This window comes from Adiantum capillus-veneris, chromosome 24, assembly GCF_014529385.1.
Source record: "Adiantum capillus-veneris isolate H3 chromosome 24, ASM1452938v2, whole genome shotgun sequence".
Lineage (NCBI taxonomy): Eukaryota > Viridiplantae > Streptophyta > Polypodiopsida > Polypodiales > Pteridaceae > Adiantum > Adiantum capillus-veneris.
In genome coordinates this window covers 41,589,554-41,614,140 of record NC_140954.1, presented here as the reverse complement: position 1 = coordinate 41,614,140, position 24,587 = coordinate 41,589,554, and the positions used below count along the sequence as shown (strand labels likewise).

General features: G+C 44.2%; 1 protein-coding gene across 2 annotated transcripts in view; it reads left to right on the top strand.

Annotated features, from left to right (window-relative positions):
* Nucleotides 1-24,587, top strand: part of LOC147426264 (mRNA-decapping enzyme subunit 2-like) — an 87,556-nt gene that overhangs the window by 3,779 nt on the left and 59,190 nt on the right. For both annotated transcript variants that reach the window (XM_086498901.1, XM_086498900.1), the window contains exons 4-7: nt 10,329-10,427; nt 23,446-23,598; nt 24,133-24,239; nt 24,325-24,392. In XM_086498901.1, coding sequence (XP_086355027.1) covers nt 10,329-10,427; nt 23,446-23,598; nt 24,133-24,239; nt 24,325-24,392 — 427 coding nt within the window. The remainder of the gene's footprint in view (nt 1-10,328; nt 10,428-23,445; nt 23,599-24,132; nt 24,240-24,324; nt 24,393-24,587) is intronic.

The window sequence follows — 24,587 nt, the reverse complement described above, 5'->3', positions numbered from 1 at the left end:
TAGAGCGATTTTGCTCCATGATTTTTATCTGGCATCCCGGCCTTGACTTAGCACGCGACAAATCAAGAGAGAGCGGCATCGGCTCTCCTCTATCCTACATCCGGAGCTCGGGATTGACATAGTCTCCTCGACGATGGCTTGATTCCCTCCTTTGGCGACACACATCCATGACACATACGGCTCCGATGGACCTTTTTGGAGTGGATTTCTCATGAGCGAGTTTGGCTCCTAGACAATGTTTTTGACCACATGTGGTTGATTGTTCTATGCGTCTAAAAATTTTAATCGATGAGTTTTTCAACCGACGAGGTAGTGTGCCAGATTTCAAGATATTGCTTACATGTTGCTTTCTTTCCAATACGGATTATGTGGCACACTTGGTACTACTCATGTATGACTATGTGGGTCACTCCAAAGAGTATTTTCAGCATGATTTTGTGCGCTTTTTAATATGTATGCATATGCAGTTATAGAGTGAGCTAGTTACAGCTCACAAGTGGCAGATTCACAGGTTTATAGGGATTTTGGATAGGTGCAGTTGTCCATAGAGCCACTCGTTCAGGAGTAAGCTTGATTTCCAGGATTTTGGCAGTTTATACATACCACATGTGGATTTTCTATTGAGACATTGAATGTATGTTCATGGTTTATGCAGTTTTTGTGAGATTTTTGAGATTTAGCTCAAATTTCAGGGAAAACTTTGTCCGATTTTTTCCATATTCTCGCCATGGTTTGGCGTATGTGCAACTTACTCTTTGATGGTCTAGTGGTCGAGTGTGACTCCCTCTTTGAACACAATTGAGTTTTTTACTCTCACTTTGATAGGTTTTGTCAGTTTCGGAAACGATTGGTGTTCTTTGTACCCTCTCTCATAGTAGTGAGATTTGCATATGCTCGTAGTGGCTACAGCTTACAGGTAGTCACAGGCGCCATTTGAAGTAATCGAGAGTGCTAAGAAGGTTCCTCCATTTCTAAGCACTAAAGACAAGATTTTTGAAGTGGGATACGGATGTGCTGACCGTATTATGCTTTATGACTTTATGAATGAAGTATTTTGAAATGGGAATTCCTGGAAATGAATCTGATTTATGTGTGCTCTCTCATGTGATTTTGTTTAAGTGCAGGTTTGAAAGATGAAATGACTGGAGCATTTCGGTCTTGAGATTCTATGGACATGATCGCAATAAGAATTAGTTAATCCGACATTAGTGAGGTCCGGTGTGGATCTAGGTGCGATTGCTAAACACGTCGCCGTGAGATCATGGTCCTAGATCTCGGGATGTTATGTGATTCGATTTGAATGTGATTTGATGTTCAATGACTGTAGTCTTTGTGCAAGTGTTGGATTTGTGTCGTCTAGTGCGTTGGTACTAGAGTCAATGTCTACTGAACTAGTTTATGGCTTATGTCTGATTTTGCAGGAGTAATCGAGGGCGATTACAATTCTTTCAAGACGGAGGTATTTCACAAAATGATGACGTGGCATGTCTGTCCAAAAATTGACAAGATTTAAAGCTATAAGTTGTTCCAACTTATAGGGTCCCGTTCAGTTCAATGGGACCTTGGGGGACACAAGAATAATTAAAAAGGAAATCGTATGAAGGATGTTGACGTGGCAAATTGTACAGATAGCCCCACGTTTTACGTTGACTATTGATGTGGCAGCATACGGAAATTCCACAAATCGTGCTGGCTGGTTTTGGCGCAAGATTTTGGGACGTGAAGCTTTTGAGTTTGAAGCTTTTCATGTATTGCTATTGAGAGGCTGTTATGTCCTGCTCACAGGAGAGGGGATCTAGCCTAGATGCCGTCGGGATGGGCGTCCAGTGTGCGGGCGGACGTAGTGTGCACCCGGGCAGTGTGGCCGGCCATTATTATAAAAGGGAGGCCAAGGCCTCATTTGCAGTTATCGACTCTCACTGGCAGAGTGCCAGTGGTTAGCCCGCGAGGCTAGGAGTGCGCAAGGTCACCTCGAGGGGGTGAGGCTGGGTGGTATGGGACGCTCGGTCTTACAGGTGCACGCCTATGTCCTCGGACGCTGGCCCAGCACGGGGGAGCTGTCGGATGGTGGCTATGGTCGGGTGGTTTGTCTGACATGTCTGTAGGCGGTCCGTGTAGCCGGGAGATCCTTTCTCCTCGTTCGTTTCATGGTATGAGAGCCGGCTTGGCTGCCCGAGGGACTGTGTGCACACCTACGGATAGGTTCGAGTCGGATAGTCTTTGTTTCATGCAATTTTTGATGAAATAGTTATTTAATTAATCATTTTTCTTCTCATGAGCATGTTTGCAGGTGAAAATTAAAGTTTGGTCGCTGATTTTTGATAAAAATCAGCACATCAGGAGGTACTGAAAATCGCAGCTCCTTCACTAGTTTTGCTGATTTTTGACGAAAATCAGTGAATACTTTATTAAGTGACTGATTTTAGATTAAAATTCAGCATGCATCCTTTATAAGCTTTCTCTGTAATCTCCTTCTCCTCTGTGCGAAGCATAGAGAGAGAGAGAGAGAGAGAGAGAGAGAGAGAGAGAGAGAGAGAGAGAGAGAGTGCTACCTCTCTCTTTGCTTGGGGGTGACCACCTGCAGAACGAAGAGCCAAGCCTGCGTTAACTCTCCAAATCATTCTGCCAGGGCTACGTTAATTCTCCAACGTGGAGAAGTTTGTATACGTTGGCTCCAGTGTGGCGCTCATGGCGTGTGCTGGGCACATATACCCACGAGCCTTGGGGGGGGGGGGGGCGATTTTTTTCCTCCACGCGTCAGTACTCTGACAAGCGTTGCCTTCGAAGAACCCACGCTGCTGGCTTTAATTTTTTTAACGCTCGCCCTTTTGATAAGTGACCACTTTGATTAATTTAAAGTGGCCAAGCCCTTTTAAGTTTTGACTTTTTTTTAAAAGGTCTGAAACCTGAGTTTATTAAAAAACTCACTTACAGAGACCTGTAAGTTGCAGAGAAATGAGTTTTTAGACTCCTGCTTCTCTCCCCAGCCTGCTCTCTCTCATCTGCTTGCACTCCCGTGCTCCCGCCATCACCTGCTCGCCTTCAGACGCTCACGCGGATGCGTGGAGCTCCTCGAACTTCACTTTTTCACGATCGAAAATTGCAGAAAAGGCCCGGTTTCGCGTGCAAACTCCAGGTTTTTCACGCACTTCGCCATGGATTCCTCCAGCTCAAATACGCAGCGTGACGACGCACCAGGTAACATCCAAATTCCATTCATGCATGCTCTCTACACATGGATTACAAGCACTTTCCAGAGTTTCGATCGTGTTATCGCTCTGGACAACGCGAATGTTCAGACAAACCTTCGCTTGGCCTCTCTCGAAGGGGTTGTACAGGGGCTCAGTTCCCGACTTTCTACTCTTGAAAATATGGCTCAGTCGACGACTGCGCGTATTTCTGGGGGGGAAATCCATCTCCAGCAATTGCGGATGCAGATTGCTGCTTTTGGGCGTTTGCAGGGTGGTCCAACTGCCACAATTCCGTACAAAACTACAAATTGTCAGGTGAAGAGAAGGAGTGTACGGAATTGGCCGTGAATAACTGGCTGTACCTCTGGACCACATACTTTGATCTCCATGGGGAGCATGATGAACGGAGAATTCAGACGATTCCTCTCTATCTGCGCTGTAAGGCGCTTACCTGGTGGCGTGACATGACAGAGAAGCCTACGACGTGGACTAACTTTTGTGTGAAATTCAAGAGGGATTTCGCCAAAATGGACCCTTTGAAAGCTTATGCCAAACTGCAGAGTCTTTCGATGAAAACTCTGTCTTTTGATAAATATACGACAGCTTTCAAAGAGGCGCTCACCTTCTGCAAGGTGGACTCTACGCACGCGGTGCACATGTATCTGTTGGGATTGCATGAGGACTACCGTTGGGCCTTAATAAAGGATAAAGCCTCGACTGACGTCGAGGATGCAGTGGCAAAGGCCAGGACATTCCATTTGATAAATGGAGCGAATTATGAGAAAAAAGAATTGCCAACCATCAATCCGGTGAGGGTGCTTCGAGGAAGCGACCCCGATTCCAGCATAAGTCTAAATCACTGTCGAGATCTTCTCAGGAGAAGAAGAAAGCCAGAAATGCTTCAGTTGCTGATGTAGTGAAGAAGGGGGCTTGCTTCGGATGTGGCCAGACGGGTCACCAAATCAAGGATTACCCCAAGAAGAAAAAGACGCAAAAACCGCAAGGCGTCCTTCGGTTCAAATCCACGAGATCTCAGGTAACTCTGATGTTGTTCAAGTTGAAATCCATCATTTAGCGCACAGTGCATGCACTAATTGTGCTTTTAGCACCAAAGTGTTTGATAAGCACGATCTTCTCCGTTTTCCGGGGAAGATCAATGGTCACGACGTGACCGTACTCCTTGATAATGGAAGCTCACACAATTTTGTGGATGCAAAATTGGTGCAGAAACTGAACCTGCGGACGCAGGACAGTGACCATGAGTATTGCGTGAAGATGGCTCGTGGCGTGGATACAGATATATGGAATCGGATGGTTCCAGACTTATCGCTTGAGCTGACTGATTACAAAGAGAACTTGGATTTCCACATCATGCGCATGGACAGAGCAGATGTTATTTTAGGAATTCCATGGTTTTATGATAAACAAGACTCATTGTATATAGACTATGTACATCACTCTCTTGTTTTTGTTAAGCAAAACATGCCTCATGTATCTTTGTCGCTTTGTGATCAGAAGTCTGTAAATAATAATTTTGCAATACCAGTTGTTATTGTCTTGGAAATGTATAAAGAAATAAAGTCTTCTAATCTTGACTTTTATCAATGTGTACCATCTGCTTGGTTTGATTCATTAGTGCTTGGTACTTCTGTCACTGAATTTCGTAAAAATGTTTCATGTTCTTCTGTTGGATTCTGACAAATCCAATCTTATCCGAGAAATCATGACTGATTTCAAGGATGTTTTTCCTGATGATCTACCTCCTGGCTTGCCGCCTTCGAGAGGAGTAGATCATGGCATTGAGTTGGTGGTTGGTAGTCAGCCCTTCTCAAAGCAACCCTATCGGTTTAGTAAAACCGAGGACGAGATTCAGCGACAGCTGAAGGATTATCTCGACAAGGGTTTTGTTCGGCCTAGCAAATCCCCGTGGGGAGCGCCAATGCTACTTTCTCGAAAGAAGGATAACACTATGCGCTTCTGCGTGGATTACAAAGGGTTGAATAAGCTCACTGTCAAGAACAAGTATCGGCTTCCGTGTATGGACGATCTGATAGATCGGCTCCATGCAGCGTTGTATTTTACGAAGATAGACCTGCGATCAGGCTATCATCAGATACGGATCAAACTGGAAGATATTCCTAAGACAGGCTTCCATATGCGTTATGGTCACTACGAGTTTTTGCCTTTTGGTTTGACCAATGCTCTAGCTACGTTCTAGCAGATGATGAATGATCTGCTGAGACCATTTTTGGGAACTTCGTTGTTGTATTTCTCGATGATATCTTGATCTACAGCCGAAGTTTGTCTGAGCACCTAGTGCATATACGCACTGTTCTCGAAGTACTGAGAATTGAGAAGCTTTACGCTAAGGCTTCTAAGTGTGAATTCTTTAAGAAAGAGCTTCTGTACTTGGGTCACATCACTACTTGCGATGGAATTCTCTCGTCGACCTTGAAAAATTGGATAAAGTGCGAAATTGGCCCATTCTGAAGAATGTACGCCAAGTAAAGTCCTTTTTAGGCTTTACTGGATTCTTTCGCAAGTTTATCAAGGATTACTCTAAAGTTGCTGCTCCGCTCACGCAACTTTTAAAAGGAGGGGTGAAAGGGCCGAAGACTTCGGGTCCTTGTCGTAAAGGTAATCCCCTTGTTGTCTGGAATGAGCGTCTCGACGAGAGCTTTCGGACACTAAAGCACTTGGTGACTACTGCGCCAATATTGCACATTGTGAATCCTAGCAAATCGTTTGTGGTTGAAACGGATGCTAGCAATTATGTTATTGGTGCGGCGTTATACCAGGATGGACGTCCTGTTGCGTTTGAAAGTAAGAAGCTTTCTGACGTTGAGATGCGTTATCCAATGTACGAGAAGGAGCTTTACGCCGCAGTCCACGCCCTGAGGAAATGGCGGCACTACTTGTATGGCTCTACGTTTGTTGCATGGACATCATCATTCCTTGCGCTATATCTGTGATCAGGGTGATCTCAGTGGCCGGAAGGTTAGACGGGTTGAGCTTATGCAAGAGTTTGACTTTGAGATCCGTTATAGAAAAGGATCCATCAATCGAGTTGCCGATGCGCTCAGCAAGATTCCTGAGGTCAATGCCTTGTCTATGGCTGAAATCTCGACGGATTTCTATCTCTCTCTCCGAGGGCTATGTCGTTCTGATGGCCATTTTGGCAAGATATGGAACGAGGTCGAAGCGGGGCATGACTCGCATGGGTGGTCCGGAGACCCAAGTGAGTCGTGCTGGAGAGACAAGACAGCGACAATATTCCATTAGAGGTGGACTATTGTTCAGAAATGGTAAAGTTTGCGTGCCGGAAATCAGTGAGATTCGACAAGGGATTTTGTGCAAATGCCACGATGTTTCTAGCGCTGGGCACCCAGGCATCCGGAAACTTTGGCTTTGGTCAAACGATATTTCTATCGGCCAAGAATGCGCTCTTACATAGAGAGCTATGTGAAGAGATGCGCTCATTGTCAGGTCAATAAGGCAGAGCGCCTTAGAAAAGCTGGCCTGCTATATCCATTGGAAATCCCAAATGCCAAGTGGCAGAGTATTTCCATGGACTTTTTCGTTGGTTAGCCAAATACTAGTTGGGGCAATGACGCTATTTGGGTTGTGGTCGATAGACTCACAAAAATGGCGAAGTTTATACCAACGAAGTTGACAGTAAAAAGCCATGAGTTGGCGGTTTTATTTGTCGATCATCTTTATAAGCTGTATGGTCTCCCAGAGGATATCGTCAGTGATCGAGATACTAAGTTCACTGGCCGATTTTGGCGAGATGTGTTCGCTCATCTTCAAACGAAGTTGAGTATGTCGTCTTCTGACCATCCTGAGTCCGACGAACAAACTGAGAGGATGAATCAGATGTTAGAGGACATGTTGAGAGCCTATGTCTCTCATAGGCAGTTTGATTGGGAAAGGTATCTTCCACAGTTAGAGTTTGCCTATAATAGTAGCAAGCATTCTGCTACGGGATTTAGTCCGTTCATGGTGATGTATGGATTTGAGCCTAAATCCCCAATTGCTATTGGCTTAGAGAAAGTCAAAGAACGCCAAGCTCGTGATTTCCTGTATGATATGCAGGAAATGCTCGGATTGGCTAAGGATAGTATAAGAACGGCTCGTGATTGAGTCACTACTTATGCTAATCAAAAGAGGTCTCCAAGGACTCTAGGTGTGGGACAATGGGTTTATCTGAAGATACCCAAGGATTCCAAGACTATGCGAACATGAAAGCATTATAAGCTTTCAGCTAGCTTTTGTGGTCCGTTCTTGATCACAAAGAAAATTGGCCAAGTTGCCTATAAGCTAGCTCTTCCTTCGGATGTTAGTGTATATCCAGTGTTTCATGTCAGCCGCCTTAAAGTGAAATTGGGCGAAGCCGACGTTGTGCCTATCGAGGAAAATGTATGGCAAGATATGCAAATTGAGTACATTCCTCGAGAACCAGAAGCAGTTTTAGATCATCGTACCCGTCATTCGCGCCAAAAGGCTTATGACGAGTACTTAATTAAATGGAAGGGTCAATCTGAAAGGTTTGCTACTTGGGAACCTGTTAGAGCTTTGAAGGCTCAATATCCCCACTTCATTGATGAGGACATCAATGGTTCTTAAGGGGGGAAGTATGTTATGTTCCTCTCACAGGAGAGGGGATCTAGCCCAGATGCCGTCGGGATGGGCATCCAGTGTCCGGGCGGACGTAGTGTGAACCCGGCCAGTGTGGTCGGCCATTATTATAAAAGGGAGGCCAAGGCCTCATTTGCAGTTATCGACCCCCATTGGCAGAGTGCCAGTGGTTAGCCCATGAGGCTAGGAGTGCGCGAGGTCACCTCGAGGGGGTGAGGCCGGGTGGTATGGGACGCTCGGTCTTACAGGTGCACGCCTACGTCCTCAGACGTTGGCCCCAGCACGGGGGAGCTGCCGGATGGTGGCTATGGTCGGGTGGTTTGTCCGACGTGTGTCTGTAGGCGGTCCGTGTAGCCGGGAGATCCTTTCTCCTCGTTCGTTTAAGAGGCCATGGGCCTTTAAATATGTAACGAGAGGGCCTCCTGCACTTAGATTTGCTGACGAGCATTGAGCAGAGAGGACCCTCGGATTTTGTAACTTTGCTCAAGCATTAATTAATATAAAAGAAAATACCGAAAGGGGCACCAGACTTTGGGCCAATACCTCTGGGCACGGAACTATGCCGGGTCCTGTCGACCCTATTGAATTGTGATAAAGTTTGTGAATTGTTTTTAAGTGAAACTCTCGTGTGTCGTGCTAGATTTCCGACTAGGGGTGTCCAAATGTGTTACACATTGCCATCTTCAGTAGCAAACCCATTCTCAACCTAGTGTTTTCAGCCTACAGTAGCAAATCAGCAATGTAGTAAGAGACTAGCCGGCGTTAGAAGTTTTCAAGCTTGAGATCTATCATCGATATCAACGTTTTTCAGTTTTTAGGCATTATTGTCATGCTCATGAACACCCTCGACATTGGCACTAGTAGATTAGTCCATAGCCTCGTCGTAGTTGCAGATCCAAGTCAGAGGCACTAGTTGTGACGAGTCAATGAACTTGGAAACACCAAGTTCCAACCAATGGAATAGATCTTGACCAAGGGGCCTAAACCCTAGCAAAAAGAAGAAGAAGAAAATATACCAACTTACTCAAGACGAGTTGAGTGGCCTAAAAGACAAAGTGGGCTAGGATTAAAACCCCTTGGCCGGGATTTATCCATTGGTTGGAACTTGGTGGTGCCACGTCACTGACTTGTCACACTAGCGTTTTCCATTTTTAGCCCTTAGCCTCATACCGTATGATCCCATCCACATCTCAACATCTTGTCTTATATGTCTATAGCTATATTACAAAAACCCTATCCTGCTTACTTGATTTTGTATGTCTAAAGATGTATTACGAAAATCCTATTTTGTTTAATATTTTGGGTTATTTTTATAATATGGTCCGAATTTCTAAAAACCTTAAAATTAATATAATCAAGTATTACGAATCAAACACTACGTACCTTTACACCTTGCTCCTACTTGTTGGTTCTTCTTTACCCCGTCCATCATCTACATCCTCTCGTGGTATGATCCATTTTTCCTCTTCATCAATTGTTCGCTCTCCCTCTGTGTGTAGTTCTTCTACTCCGGTATCCTCTGTCACGCTTGTGAAGCCCAAGGTTCCTTCTAGATGGGCTCGTGCTCTACTTCAAGATTCTTGCCTCGGATTCTACCATTTTTCGGGTGACTCCAGTTTGAGAGCAAGTGAATCATGCTCCTGTCCGAGGTAAATGAACTAGATTGTGTAGTGGAGACTATCGCTAACTCTCATTGAAGCGAGGCTATGATAGCTGAGATGTCTTCTATTGAGGACAATCTTGTTTTCGAGCTTTCACTACTTGGACATCGAGAGGAGGATCTTCATGAGGACCAACTCCCTACTTTTATGGAGCATCTTGTTATTGCACCTTCATCTCCTACCACCATGTTCGTTCTAGAATCAGACTTGATGGTGCTCGGAAGCCATTCGTAGGGCAAAACCCTATTCGAAGGAACCTCCGTTCCTTATTTTGAATCCTTGAGAATCAAGGTTCTCGCCTTTGGATCTCACCTTTCAGACTCAGGGCATGGCATCCCTACAACTCTTTTCCTACTCCGTTCTCATAATCCTCCTCGTGTAGAACAACTCTGCTTTCTTGGAGGCGAAGTCCTTCCTTGGGAATCTCAACTTCCGGGTTTGCAAAGGTTACATAAGCATTTTTTGATTGTCATTGCTTAATTTTATCTATTCTCTCTTGCACTTACACTTTTGGTGATATGTAAATTTACATCTACGCATCGGTCTGAAGAAAGAGCCTCTAAATATGTCATTCTTTAATATGTTTTGTGACCTAGAATGAGGAAGAGGACATCCAATTAGGTAAGACTTCTTTGAATTGAGGCTACTTTTGGCTTAGTAATCTCTTGAAGGGTTCCAATTCATCCTGTAAAATCTTGTTGGGTCAACATATCATCTTAAGTGCCATAAGTACCAAAAGCTGAGTCGCAACTGTTATGTTTTGTGCTCAAGTTTTGGTTATAAATGTTGTATCTCTGCAAGGTATTTTCTTATTGTTTTAGTATTTCTTTTCTTGCAGTGCCTCTTGGTGAAAGGCTGGAAAGCAGGAGCAAGTTGGAGCTTTCCACGTGGCAAAAAAAATAAAGATGAGGAAGATCACAAGTGTGCTATTAGAGAGGTATTATCATCAAAGAATTTCTTTTAGGTTTTAGGGTGTTAAGATTACTTAATTTGGTTGCTGTATGTTGCATGGTGTGATGTAAATCTAAGATAGCTCTGCAAGTGGAGAAGTTGCTTTATTTTTATGATTAAAAAGTAAGAATGTAGATGCAGACAAAGGGAGAAAGAGATTCACCAAGATTGTAGATAAGCCTGATATCATATCTTGGTTGGATTTTCTTTTGGATAATTTTTGCGTATGAGTTTGATTTTATGGAACGTCTTGTCCTCCTTTCAAGATTTTATGTACTTGGATTTGAGTTCTGTAGGTGGAGGAATATATCCCAAGGAGTCTTGTGAACTTAATTGTACCACTAATATTGTTGCTTGCTTTTTTAGACCTTAAGATAATGCAAACTCCCTTGAGTTTGGAAGTAGATATCTATGATAAACTTGAACCGGAATATGTCAATATAAATATCATTTGTATGCCTCACATTGCTTTGAACATCTCTCTTTTTGCTAATTATGGTGTAATTTGTTCTAGATTTTCTTGTCTTTGTTCTAGTAAGTATGCTTTCGTTGTTCAATCGTGCCATCTTATTTCTTTAGTCGTCGAGAAAGGATACTCATTCAAAAGAATTATGAAAATTCATTTTTGCGTCATAGTAAGTTTATTTTCTTTTCAAATGTTCAAGGTAATCAATAGTAAATTCAATAAAAGTGGGGAGCTTAAAGTCCACTAATTGGTTGAGTTAGTAACACACTAATTTGTTGTTTATATCTTTATTGCTTTTAGTAATTTTTCTCTTACTTGACAAATGTGGAGGGTGATAGAAACTCAGCTCGTTGGTTTTTAAGTGTACATTCAAAGCATGAATGAACTCAATACAAACCTACACCTACTCTTGGGCATTGATGACGTGAGTAGGGATGTCATAGTTGTTGTCCAAGCTATGCATGATAAAGGTGATAATTCTATTCTTCCTGTTTGGACAAGGAGTAAAATTGAGGTAGCATATTGTTTGAACTTTGTACTACTTTCGTTTTGTTTTGTCTCTTCTAGTATTCTTTTCTAATATTTAGCTTACATCATGATTTAAAAATTCGTTTAGAAGATGTTGTGTGCATTGTGGAGTATGATTTCTAGAATTATGTTCTTGAGATGTTTCATCCTTGTTAGTTTAAAGTTGAGTACTTGTTTCCAAGTTTAAGTCAAGTAATCTTCTTTAACTTATATTGCTTATGCCTTTTCTAAAGCATTTTTAAGTGAATAATGGTTTGTTTCCTTAGTTTTGTCAGTAACAAGTAAGTTTTTCCTTTTTTTAAAATGTTTTTTGTTGTGTCCCTTGCTTTTGTGTTTTTGTGAATGGTTTATCCCCTGTTATAATTCTTAAGTTCAGAAGACTATTATGACCTTATGGCGGCATAAAGTTGCTTTTTTTGGTAGATGTGTAGTACTTGAAAAGAGCAGGGTGATTATTTTTGGAAAGTCACCAAAACTTGTCATTTCTAAGCTCATTTATCAGAATCTCATTTCCAAGTGTTTAGCCTAGTCAATCTATTTGATGTTAGTGTAATATTTTTGATGTGAGAATCTACAATTGAGGTTAGAATAGCAGGTGAGAGAGAACTAATTTGTTCAATTATATGTGAAGATTGTCGGACACAAAATAGGTGGCTTCTTGAAACTTTAGGAGGCAAAGTGGGTCATAGGGTACAAAAGAGGCTAAATTCTATGCTTCTCATTTGCTCCTCAAAAGGGAACAAAGGTGCCCTTGTCTAAAGCAAGCAAGTGGCAGCAAATAGGTGCCCCCCATTTGTTTTAATTGAAGAATTCTTTAAGAGTGAACGACAAACCTTAGAAGAAAAACACTTGTAAAGTCTCGTAAGGAAAATGGGTGGACTCAAGGATGTGGAAAGGCAAGAGTGTAGAAGGAGATGAAGGTAAAAAGTTGTTGAAAAGTCAAAAAAGTCTAGGAGGGGAGATGAAAAGAAAAGTCTCAATTTCCTACAAAAGGCAAATCTTGCACGCCAGAAAATATTTTCAATTTGCATATCTATATCTCTTTCATAGATATTCACATTTCTTAGATGGTAGGTGTGAAATTTAAATGTGAGCCATTGGGTAAAGGGAATCATACAACGAATTGATTCAATTTTTCAAGAGTAGAGCCATTAGGTAGTATAGGTATTTAAAAGTTCTCCTAGTAGAATTGAGTGTGAAATTTATAAAGAAGACTTTTGTTTTTCTTGGAGAACAAGGCTCTTGTACCCCAAGCAAAGGGTACCATTGTATAAGGCGAACCAAAAGTAAGTAAAGCTTGTTCCAAGTAGGAATTGAGCGTGAATCTTGAGAAAAATTTTCCCTTGGTTGGAGAAGGTTTCCACCTTTCTGAATAGTTTGTGCTATCACTCTTTTACCTTCACAAAAAACCCTTTTCCAAGAGGAGACTTAGTGTACCCCTCACCACACTCTCTCCCTCTTTCTCTTTGAAGGTCACTTGCTCATAAAAACGTCCTCTTTCAGGTCTCATTGCTTTGAGATATTTCAAGTTTTGTTGGTGTTGAATCGATTGTGAGAACTCTCTCCTTCAGTTGTGCCTTGGCGTGCTATAGATGGCTCTTGTATGGGCTGTCTCATGGTCCTCTTACCAAACTGCCAAGTGTGACGTTTTCTTTGAATGGATTCCTTACTCTGCCGGTGCTAGCCAAGGCATTGCCACATAGGTGATGCTTGCCTACTTCATATATGATAGGGTAGTTTTCTTTGACGTACATGGAAACTTTGACATCTTTATTCCAAGTAATTTAATGGTTCATAAAAGGGTTTGTTTGGAGTAGTTTCATACTCTACTTTAACAAGGTACATCATAGACAAGAGTATCACAAATACGGAGTCTTATGATTATCTTGATTGACACCTCCAAAATCGTAAGTCTATGTCCAAAAATGTTCTTTTCAAGAAGCTTGCTAACCAGTTGAACGAAAGTACTGAACTTTGCAAAGCATGGGGCAAAGTGCCATACCGGGAAGCCCTTATCTTCTTTGATGGAGAAGCTAAGGCCAACTTCATTTCAACCGAATTGGCGGCTTGACTTGGAATTACGTCCAGGGAAATGGAGCCATCGGCCGAGTCTGTTCTAGAGGCACCCGGACAGGATGTTGCCACTACACCTGTCATTGGCAAACCACTTTTGCATTGTCGGGGGTATTTAGGGCACGATGACTTTTACATCATGCCTTTGGAAGGGTGTGACGTCTTCCGAGGAATTCCTTGGTTCCCCAAGAACAGCGCCATGGTCGATTATAAGGCAAGGAAGGACATCTTGAAGAATGAAAAGGGCAAAGAGATTGTATTTGATGTAAAACTGAAAGGTGAGCTAGTCCCACTTGATGAAATCCAGTTTTTTGTTTGTTTATTTGATTTTCTTGAAAGAACCGAATGATGATTAAAGGTCGAATATATCAGACCTCGAAAAAAAAAAGAAGATTTTTTGCAAGCTCAGGCTGATTGTTTCTCTGAGGGCTTACAGGCGAGTTGCCTCCACGAGTGATTTGATTCTTGGTAGTACATCACCAAACTGGCCACCTTACAGAGTTAGCCAAGCCCAAAATGAAGAAATAATGAACCAAAACAGATTCCCCATTCCGAGGATCGATGATAAACTTGACAGACTTAAGGGTTCTACTTGCTTTAGCCAAATTGATCCGAAGAGTGGCTATCATTAGATCCAAATTGCTCCTACAGACGTCTACAAGACAGATTTCATAATGACTTTTGAGTCTGTATGAATATTTGGTGATGCCATTTGGCCATACAAATGCTCCGGCTACATTCAACTGCATGATGGATAGGATTTTCAGAGAGTACCGATTGTTTGTGGGCACTTTCTTTGACGACATTATCGTCTTCTTTAAGAATGAAGCAGAACACAGACACCACTTGTTGTAGGTTTCCCAGGCAGTGCGGAAGCATAAAAGTGTGATAAATGCGAAAGAGCGAGTTTCTTCTTGTCCGAGATAAATTTCTTGGAACACATCGTCTCAACAGAAGGGGTAAAGATGGATCTGGGCCAAAATTGAGACTATTTGTGATTGGCTTGATTTGAAGAATGTTCATGAGGTTTGAAGCTTTCTTGTATTGACTCAGAAAGAGGTTCCTTTTACTTGGGGCCCGACAGAGATTGTTGTTTAGACTCTCAAGGAAAAGTTGACTACGGGATCAGTGTTGGCCTTGCCAGACTTTCAAAAGCCATTCGAAGTTTACTTTGATGCTTGTGGTCGCAATCTGGGAGCAGTCTTGATACAAGAAGGCCATGTCATAGCTTATGAGAGCAGGATGTTTTCACTTCCTAAATGGGTTGCACAGATTTATGAGAAAGAGCTTTTGGTAATTATCCATGCTCTTATGCAGTGGCGAAACTATCTACTCAGAGCTGACTTTACTGACTTCAGAGACCATCAGAGTTTACGCTACTTCTTGTCGTAGAAGCAGTTTCCGGAAAAGTAGATGTGGTGGGCTAACATCTTGTCACTGTTTCATTTCCAGATAGTCCAAGTTCAAGTACAAAAGAATTTAGTGGCAGATGCGTGTCTAGAAAGACCTTGGTTCTGGCTATTATCGAGATACATCATCGAAGCTTCAAGGTATAATTGATCAGTACGACACCGATCTTGATTTTGCAGATATCTTTCACCGCATACAGTGTTGGGAGCTAGTTGCAGGCTATTCCATACAAAACGGCTATTTGTTGCGGAAAACGATGTTGTGTGTCACACAGCCTTTGAGGGAAAAGGTTTTGATAGAGTGCCATTGTCCTCCACCTTTTTCGGGCCACCGCAGCATAGATACCACCTTGAAGGGTGTTGAGTGTTACTTTAACTGGCCAAGGCTCAAAAAGGACGTGGACGAGTTTGTTTGCAATTGCTTAGTATGCCAAAATTTCAAGTTTGACAAGCATAAGGCACGAGGACTTCTACAACCTTTACCCATACCCTCCCACCCTTGGCAAAGCATTGCTATGGATTTCATTTTTTAATCTTCCCAAGACCCAAAGTGGGCATGATGGGATTTGGACAGTCAGACAGATTTAACAAGCAAGCCCACTTTATTCTGGTAAAGAAGACAGCTAAGCCCGATCATTTGGCGAAACTCTCTCTCACAAATTTTTCGATTACATGGCATGCCTAAGTCCATTGCTTCAGATAGAGATCCCCCGTTTACTAGTTTGTTTTGGAGGGAAATGTGGGAGAACATTGACACACGGTTGTAGTTCTTGTACTCGTTCCACCCACAGACAGATGGGAAATTTGAGAGCCATTTCAGTGGTTTTGGATTTGTTGAAGTCTATATTTCGGATCAAAAGACTCAATGGGAAAAATATTTGCCCTTGGTGGAGTTTTCCTAGAACAACACAGTTCATTCATCGACGGGGAAGGTGCCATTTGAGGTAGTCGAGGGTGCTAAGAAGGTCCCACCATTTCTGAGCATCGAAGACAAGATTTATGAAGCGGAGAAAAAGCAAGAAAAGCAGATTTTTGAGAGAGTCTAGACGGCATAGAAGGCCATCTAGTAGTTCAAAGGAGGAGAGCTCGTCCTTTTTTGACAGTGACCAGATGAGCAAGAAGACCAAGGTGTTCAAGGAAGGGAGTCAGGCCGTCAGGTTTGAGACGTTTTTAGGCTACCAGGTTACCCATCGAGCCCTTGAGTTTGTACAACAGTTTGACGTCGCCTTCTCTAGAGGTTTGTTCACAGATTACTCCAAGGTGCGAAGGGCTGTAACAAACTTGGACACCCCAAGTCTGGAATCTGGCACGACACACGAGAGAGAATCGCTTTAAACACTCCACACTTAAATCATAGTTCAGTTGAGTCAACACGGCCCGACGTAGTTTCGTGCCCTGAGAGATTGGCCCCAAAGATTGGCGCCCCTTTCGGTATTTCTTTTTGTATTAATACTTGAGAAAAGTACAGTTGCTGTTGGGTCGCCTGTGCTCACCGGCTCGTTAGCACAAAGTGAGCCAAAGAGAACCCAAGGGGCTTATTTAAAGGCCCTTGGCCTGGTGAAAAGTAGTACATGAAAAGCTTTTAACTCGGAAGCACTAGGCTCTCCAAAAGCAACCAACGCACAAGCGGAAATCCATACAACCTACCATGTCACCACAGCAACGCGTTTTGCGTAAATCCGTACGACCAACCACGTCAGCACCATCAACGCGAATTGCAAAAATTTTTGCACTGCTAGTCGTTGATGTTCTTTTTTTTTTATACTCTAGTGTCCCTAGGGCATTGTTGGCAGGTGCCCTATAAGTTGGGGACATTCATGGTTATGCCACATGATCAATTTGTGACATACTTTCCTTTTGAAAGAGTTGTAATCGCCCTTGATTACGCTTGCAAAATAGAGAGAGGCCATAAACCAGTTTAGTAGACAATGACTCTAAGTACCGATGCACTAGACCAACATAAATCTAGCTCTTGCACAAAGACGACTCAGTCAGTGCACATTCACTTCATATCAATCACATAGAAATTGATTCCAGATCTAAGACCATGATTCCTGGTAAGGTATTTAGCAATCTCATCCATCCCAGACCTCACTGACGTCGGATTAGCTAATTCTTATTGTGATCATGTCTATAGATTCTCAAGACCGAAATGCTGAAGTCACTTCGTCTTTCAATCCTGGACGCGAACAAAATCACATGAGAGAGTACACATCAATAAGGTTCAAGTTCGGGAATTTTCATTTTCAATATTCATAAAGTCATACAGTAGATCCTATATTTATGAGTACAAAACAGCCCGCTGGCTCGCTACTGCTGCTCCTGCTCCCTTTGCATGCCTTCGCTCCCCCCCCCCCCCCCAGCGCTGCCCGCTGCCTCCCCCCCTGCTGCCCTAACGGCCTCGTTGCCTGCCTGACAGCGCTGCTTGCCCCCGTGCTGCCTGCCCGCCTTTGGCCCCCCCTGCCTGCCCACCCGCCCGCTGCCTGCCCCGCACTGCCTACCTACCACTGCCGCCCCCATCACCCCCTCCTGTTGCCGCCAGCGCTCCCACTTGCCCTAGCCCCCCCCCCCCGGGGCCCGTCTGCCCGCCCGTCTGGGTTTTACCCCGATAGCCCTGCTATTCGGCCCATTCAGCTTTGTTTCAATTCTTGGGGCGGTGCCTTTTGCGCCGGATTGCAGCATCCTCCCGTTGACATCTTCCTACGACACAGTAATAGACACAAATGGAGGCTCCAGCTTCGCCACAGAGGGACTCGCTAGAAGCCCCCTTGCCCGACCCCGCTGAGCCCACCATTCGACTTGCTCTCTCGCCGACAGAGCAAGCGAGCCTTGCCGCAGAGGCAGAGCGATTGCAGGCGACTTCGGTCATCTGTAAGATTCTCGACACCCGACCTAGCAGAGGAGAGCTGCGAGACCTTCTCCAGGCTTGCCTTCTCGCAGAGGTGGGCAAGATCTTGGATGTCCAGATTCTCGGACGGGGTTACTATCAAATCAAGTTTGAGACCTCCGAGATGGCGTCCAAGGTCATAGCTATAAGTCCACTGGCCATCCGAGCATCACGTGCCCACTTTCGACAGTGGCGACATGGTTTTGACTTGGCTTCGGATGTTCTAGTAGAGGAGGCAGACATCCTTATCTCAGTCTGCTTTCCGGGTTTACGGAGGGAGTACTTACCACTTCTTTCATGGATCGGCTCCGCCATTGGGACTGTCCTAGAGACACCTCGTACGACATCATCAGTAGCTGCCAAGGCGGCAGGCATCCCCTCAGTTCGAGTTTTGGTCAGAGATACCCACATGCTTCCGAAGGTTATCCTTCTGCCGCGGGTGAGTGGGGGTTGGTTTAGACATAGTGTGGAGTACTCGAGCCTCCCGAACCGTGCTTCATTTGCTGACAGATGGGCCATCTAGCGAAGGCCTGTCCACGGAGGAGGCCGCGACCTGCACCACAGCCTCAGCCCCAACTTGCCAGGGTTGGCCTGCAACCACAGTCAACGGCACAGCGCACACATGCAGAGCCACCCTCCGAGCTTGGGGCTCTAGCGGAGGAGGGGTGGCAGCAGGCCCGTGGCCGACGACGCCAGGGGCCACAACATCAGCTTGGCACTCAGAGTGGCCCTCATGTGCCTACTCAGCAGCAGTGGGTTCCCACGGGGAACCGCTTTGGTCCTCTTGAGCAGGAGGAGATCCCTGCGCCAGCCGCCACCCCCGCTTCACCCTCGACAGCCGCTCCCCCCCCAGAGTTCCCCCCCTCTTCCTCATCCTCCCCCCCGTCTTCTGCTCCCGTCGCCTCTCCACCTCGTCCCTCTACCTCTGTCGCCCCATCCTGTCCCTCTTCTCCTCCGCTCCCCCCAGCTCCTTCTCCCCCCCCTCCTGCTCCAGTTTCACAGTCGACTCAGGAGACAGGTCCCTCTCCGGCGGCTAGGAGATCTCTTGGCAGCGCCTTTGCCATGAGTCGCCCTAGCGAGAGAGGGTCAGCCCTTCTTACGGCCCCCTTTGCAGATTCAGATATCTTCCCTTGTAGCTATCCCTCGTGGTCTGACGAGCATTGACATCCGACGCCGCTGGGACTTCTTCGACTACGGGTTCACTCGTTTTCTCGGCGATTCCGCAGGCAGACCATGAGGCAGCCTGCTTCACGGTCCATACTTTGTTCCTTGCCGCTAGGGGGACAGAGGCCTTGGACTCAACAGTTGGTTTCTCCTTCCCCCTCTGTGGTAGGGCCGAGACAGAGTGGTCCCTCGACTCAGTGGTGGGATGGTTGCATACACAGGTCCTAGAGTTCTCTCACCACATGGGAGAACTTGGAGTTACAGATATGCTGCAGACTTTGTGGCCATTGGCCAAGTTTGCGGTGACACCCCCAGACTCAGCAGGATGTAGGCACATTGTGTAGTACTTCTTTGCTGATACGCAGTGTTTGCCTTGCTATGTATACATTCATGAGGACTTCTGGACAGAGGAGGTTGCTTTACGCACGGCTCGCTCTGCTTGGGTTTGGGCTTGGGCTAGACACTCACTGCAGTCACGCCTATCTAGAGGATGCTCGGATGCGGATTACTCCCCATCCAAGCCAGCCTCGAAGATTGCCCGTCTTGCTGCTGCGCATGGAACGTGCAGGGACTAGGTGGGCCCCAGTTTCAGCGACAGCGGGGCGGATTGCGTCAGGAGCCGTCGTGATCATGGCCACATCATATGGCATTATGCACCCCCACAGTGGTTCCTTTTACACTCAACATACAAACCAGCTTGATGTATATATAGCTCATACTTTGTTAGCCCACTTTTGTACTTCCTTTGGGAGATAGGTCATTGTGCACCTCTAGAGGTCTCTTATGTACATCGAATACAGTTTCCTTTTCCACACGAGAGAGAGAGAGAGAGAGAGAGAGAGAGAGAGAGAGAGAGAGAGAGAGAGAGAGAGAGAGAGAGAGAGAGAGAGATGAAATGAAATGTTATGTTAAACGTCTTCAAAAGGCCAAAATGAACTTTGAGACCAAACGGATACAATCCTTGTGGATCTAATCCAATGTCAGGGTACAAAAATAAAATGAAGTAAACGAAAATACTAAAATCGTTAGTCTGAAAATCATCATCATCCATGCCCGAGGATGCCCGGCATCGGGTGTTGTTCGAGTAAGTATTGCATCGATCGTTGAAGAGCTTTGTCAATGTCCGCCTCTGTAAATAGTCGTACTGGGCATCTCCCATGTCGTGCTAGAATAGTCTTGATTCTCTGATGGAGCCTCCGTCGATGTTGTGGTCGCCCCCATCGACTTGGGCGTCTAGCTCTCACGAGCTCAATGGCTCTGTCCACTAATATACCTTAGGTAGCAGTGGGCTTTCAAGTTTGTTGTGAAGCATGCTCATTGGGCTGCTGAGTCCGTGCTAAAGAAGTCAGTAATCTCCCTTTGTGAATGTCTCCCACTACCTGGTCTCCTCAAGAGACTTTCCCTGTGTCTGCGCAGCTCTAGCAAAAACAACCCGAGAGAGATGAGAGATGAAATGAAATGTTATATTAACGCTTCCAAAGGCCAAAATGACCTATGAGACCCAATGTGTTACAAAATGGTGAATCTAATACCAGGTCTGGGTACAAAAGAAAGAACTAGAACAAAGATACTACTACTAGAATCCATCCTCATCCGCACTTTGGATGTCAAGAGAGTATGGCTCGAATCCTCTGCTGTAGTCTCCGTCGATGCTGTGTAGCCCCTCTCCTCAATCGTGGCCGTCTGGATCTCCGTAGCTCTAGTGCTCGGTTGATGAGAGTGTCAGTAGTGGTTGAATGAGAGTGGGCCGAGCTCTCCAGTCATGGTTGTTCCTCTAGCTGTCCCATATCTAGTGAAAAGAAACTTGTAATTTGTCTTTGGGACTGTCTCTCTCTATCTCTCCGCAGTAAAGTGTCTCTATATCTGTGTAACTCAAGTAGATATAGCCCAAGACATCTTTGGTCCTCATAACTCATGACCCGAGAGAGAGAGAGAGAGAGAGAGAGAGAGAGAGAGAGAGAGAGAGAGAGAGAGAGAGAGAGAGAGAGAGAGAGAGAGAGAGAGAGAGAGAGAGAGAGAGAGAGAGAGAGAGAGAGAGAGAGAGAGAGAGAGAGAGAGAGAGAGAGAGAGAGAGAGAGAGAGAGAGAGAGAGAGAGAGAGAGAGAGAGAGAGAGAGAGAGAGAGAGGAGGAGAGAGAGGAGGAGGAGGAGAGGAGGAGGAGGAGGAGGAGGAGGAGGAGGAGGAGGAGGAGGAGGAGGAGGAGGAGGAGGAGGAAGAAGAAGAAGAAGAAGAAGAAGAAGAAGAAGAAGAAGAGAAAGCACCAAGAAGTTCATCTAAGAATAATCATTAAGCGGTATCAATGTGGATGATAGTGTTGCTTGTAGCAAACAAAAGACACATGTTATGTCAACCTTGAAGTAACATACCAATAAATGAATAATTTTTTAATGGCCAAGTTTCAGCCGTTTGAGTTCAGATATTCACTAGCAAGGTGAAACGTCTCGGCCGTTCTAGTTTCAGGCTTGCTGAAACGCGTTTCACGGTGACGCTGGCAATGGAGAGACCTCTAGTGACTACGATATCTAGGTTGATGAGATGTGAGGTCACAGTTCCACATGAGATTGTCAAAATAGAGTTGGAAACCACTCCGATTGTGGTCAAGGCACTTATGAGATTAGTAATTTAGTATCAAATACACATCGCTTATGGGAGCTTCTACATAATCGATATGCTATACTAGCACTAGAGTCATCCACGATACCTTGCTATGGGAGGAGACTCCTCATGTTGGTATGTACAGGTGTTAGCTTGGCTTCAGTGCATGGCTTTACTATGAATAAACTACTACCTTTTCAATACTCATTGGATGCACCATCACTTTCACTAACATGGCGAGAGATGGTTATATTGTTTTGTGGGCGACTACCATGGGTCTATACCTTGCACTTTCCTTTAGGGGTGAATCTGGGTTTATCCTGGATTCATCTAGGTGTATTCTTTAGTTGTATAGCGGACATGTAGACTCACATTGTGAAGTTTTTGTCTGAGTTACGACGATTGTGCTAATTCTTTGTATCTTTTGTGGTGTGTAGATCAACTACCTCATTTTTGTGATAAATTTTCCGATCTAATGTTTCTTTTAGTGCTAGGCCTCATTATGGCTGAGGTTGCCCTTGATCTCCGGAGTCATGACAGAAACTACGCTGAACTTTGTGTTGATGTATGCTCATGTGTGTGTGCATGTGTTGTGTGTTGTGTTTGGGAGCATATTTTAGTACCTAGTTCTACACCCACTATTGGGCGCTGACGATGTTAGTGGGGATGTTGTGGTATTTGATCAATACTGTGCATGATGGAGCTGATTGTTATATTGTCTTGTGGGGACTACCATGGGCCTATACCTTGCACTTTCCTTTAAGGGTGAATTTGGGTTATCTTGGATTCAGAAATTGGCTTTCTACAGAGACCATTTTTTGCATGCCACTGAGTATGGCTTCATCATATGGCCGAGCTACATGAATGAGCATCTTTGAGATGGGGTTCAATGTGTGACAGGTCAGCTATGTACATCCTCACACCAGCTCCAGATAGAGATTGGTAGATATACATCAGTTCCTTCAGATCAAAGGATATGCCACCTAGTGCCAGAGACAGAGGAGCATTACATATGTAGATGCCCAGTGCATTACAAGGTACGAGGCCGCTTCCACTGTTTGAGAGAGGGTTTCCGCCCTCTTGCGAGAGTGATGGACTACATCAATCAGAGGTGTCTTGGGCTTTTTCTACCGGAGATACAAAGACATTACTTCAGACTTTAGCTCCAGTCAGAGTATTGACACAGAGGCAGGTCATTGATTTCTCTAGAGGGGGTCATCCGTGGCAGATCCAGAGGAATCTTTAGACCATAGAGGAGACTCTTATAGATAGAGCTACACAGATTAGACGACCGGTAGATTACATCGATGCCATATGTTTCATCGTTGTATTAAGGCCATCATTGAGAGGCATAGAGTGGCTCCTACCATGTTCTTCATAGTGGAGGAGATTGAGGCCATGAGGCATAGGCCTATGAGAGATTTCATGTGATGTGAATGTTATGTAGGTTGTTTGTTCTTTTTCATGTCGGGATATGGATCATATGATCGTGATGATGTAACCTCTTTTGGTCTTTTAGGCTTTTTGTAGACGTTATTACATATTTCATTTCTCTCCCCCCTTTCTTTTCCCCTTTCCATTGTACAATCTGACATTATTTCTTGTGCGCAAGGACTAGTACGTGTCCATATTACAGGTGAACTTAACCATAGATGTCGTAATTACCATCTTTCACCAGTTTACTGGCTAGGGCTAGACTCAGAATTTTCATGGGCATGCTTGATGAATAAAAAACCTTATTTGAATATGGTTGTTCACATTCTTGAGAGTTAAGGCCGCTTCCTTTATCAGCTACCAATCTGTTTAATACTGAGTTTCTGTAGTAGCTATAACTTTTGTTTTGCACTATGTCAAAGTTTCCTGTTTTGGCACTCTTCTGTAGGTTTGGGAAGAGACAGGATTTGATGTTTCGGAACTTTTAAAAGTTGAGGATGATTTAGAGGTGGTAATAGGCGAGCAAAGAATACGTCTCTTCATCGTTGGAGGTGTTAGTGAGAGCACTTTGTTTGCTCCACGGACCAAAAATGAAATCAGTGTAAGTTAATTCTGCCTTGTTGCATTGGATCATTGAAGAAGCTCATTTCTACATGTACTGTCAATTTTTCTGAAAAGTTTATTTTTCTAGAATGGCTGTTGTTATCAACAAGTGGGTTTCGGGTTTCATCAGGCTAGCTGAACCATGTTACTCACAGGAAGCATAGCTTCAACTGCATCTACTGCTGTGTTGTTTGAAATCTTTTGTTTTTTTTAATAAAATTGCTGCTGTTAGTAAGTGCTTTTTCAGTTTAATTAGTGAAGCTAAACCATAATTCTCGGAACAGTTATTTAATTTTAACAGTATCCTAATGGAAGCATCCTTTGTCAGGAAAATCTTATGTCTATGCAAGCCTCTGTTCTGAAAGCATTCGTTTCGATTCAATCAATTAATGCTGCTTTTTTTTTCCTAATACCTTCAGCCTTATGTTCTAGCTTTTTGTAGTATGTCCCTCCAAAAGTACTTGGTTTTGTTGCTTTTATATTTACTGGTAAATATAAACGATCATCTAGTGGCTTTTTTTGGAGCTTGCAGGACATTTTTTGGCATAGGATTGATGGGCTTCCTATGGGTGGCAATGAACCCTCTTATTCACGTGGTGCAAATGGCATGAAGTATTACATGGTTACACCCTTTGTAGGGTGAGAATATGTGTACTTTGGTGAAGCTTTTTCAAAGGGGTTCATTCAGTCCAGAGATGTATAATTTTTTAATGTATTTGTTTAGGCCTCTCAAAGCTTGGATTGCTCGCCACAAGCCTTTATCAGGTCAGAAGTTGGAGCCATCTTCTAAAGGTAAATTTTTTACATTGGAACAAGCGTACTGCTACATTGAAATGTTATCCTCTGAAAGAATTTACATTCAATTTGCAGTAATAAGGGCATTGTGTGTCTGAGGTTATAGCAGTGATAAGAGAATGGACATATAAACATCCTATGGCAGGCACTAAAAAAAAGAAGGAACATTGAAACCGAGGCTGAAAGGCTTAG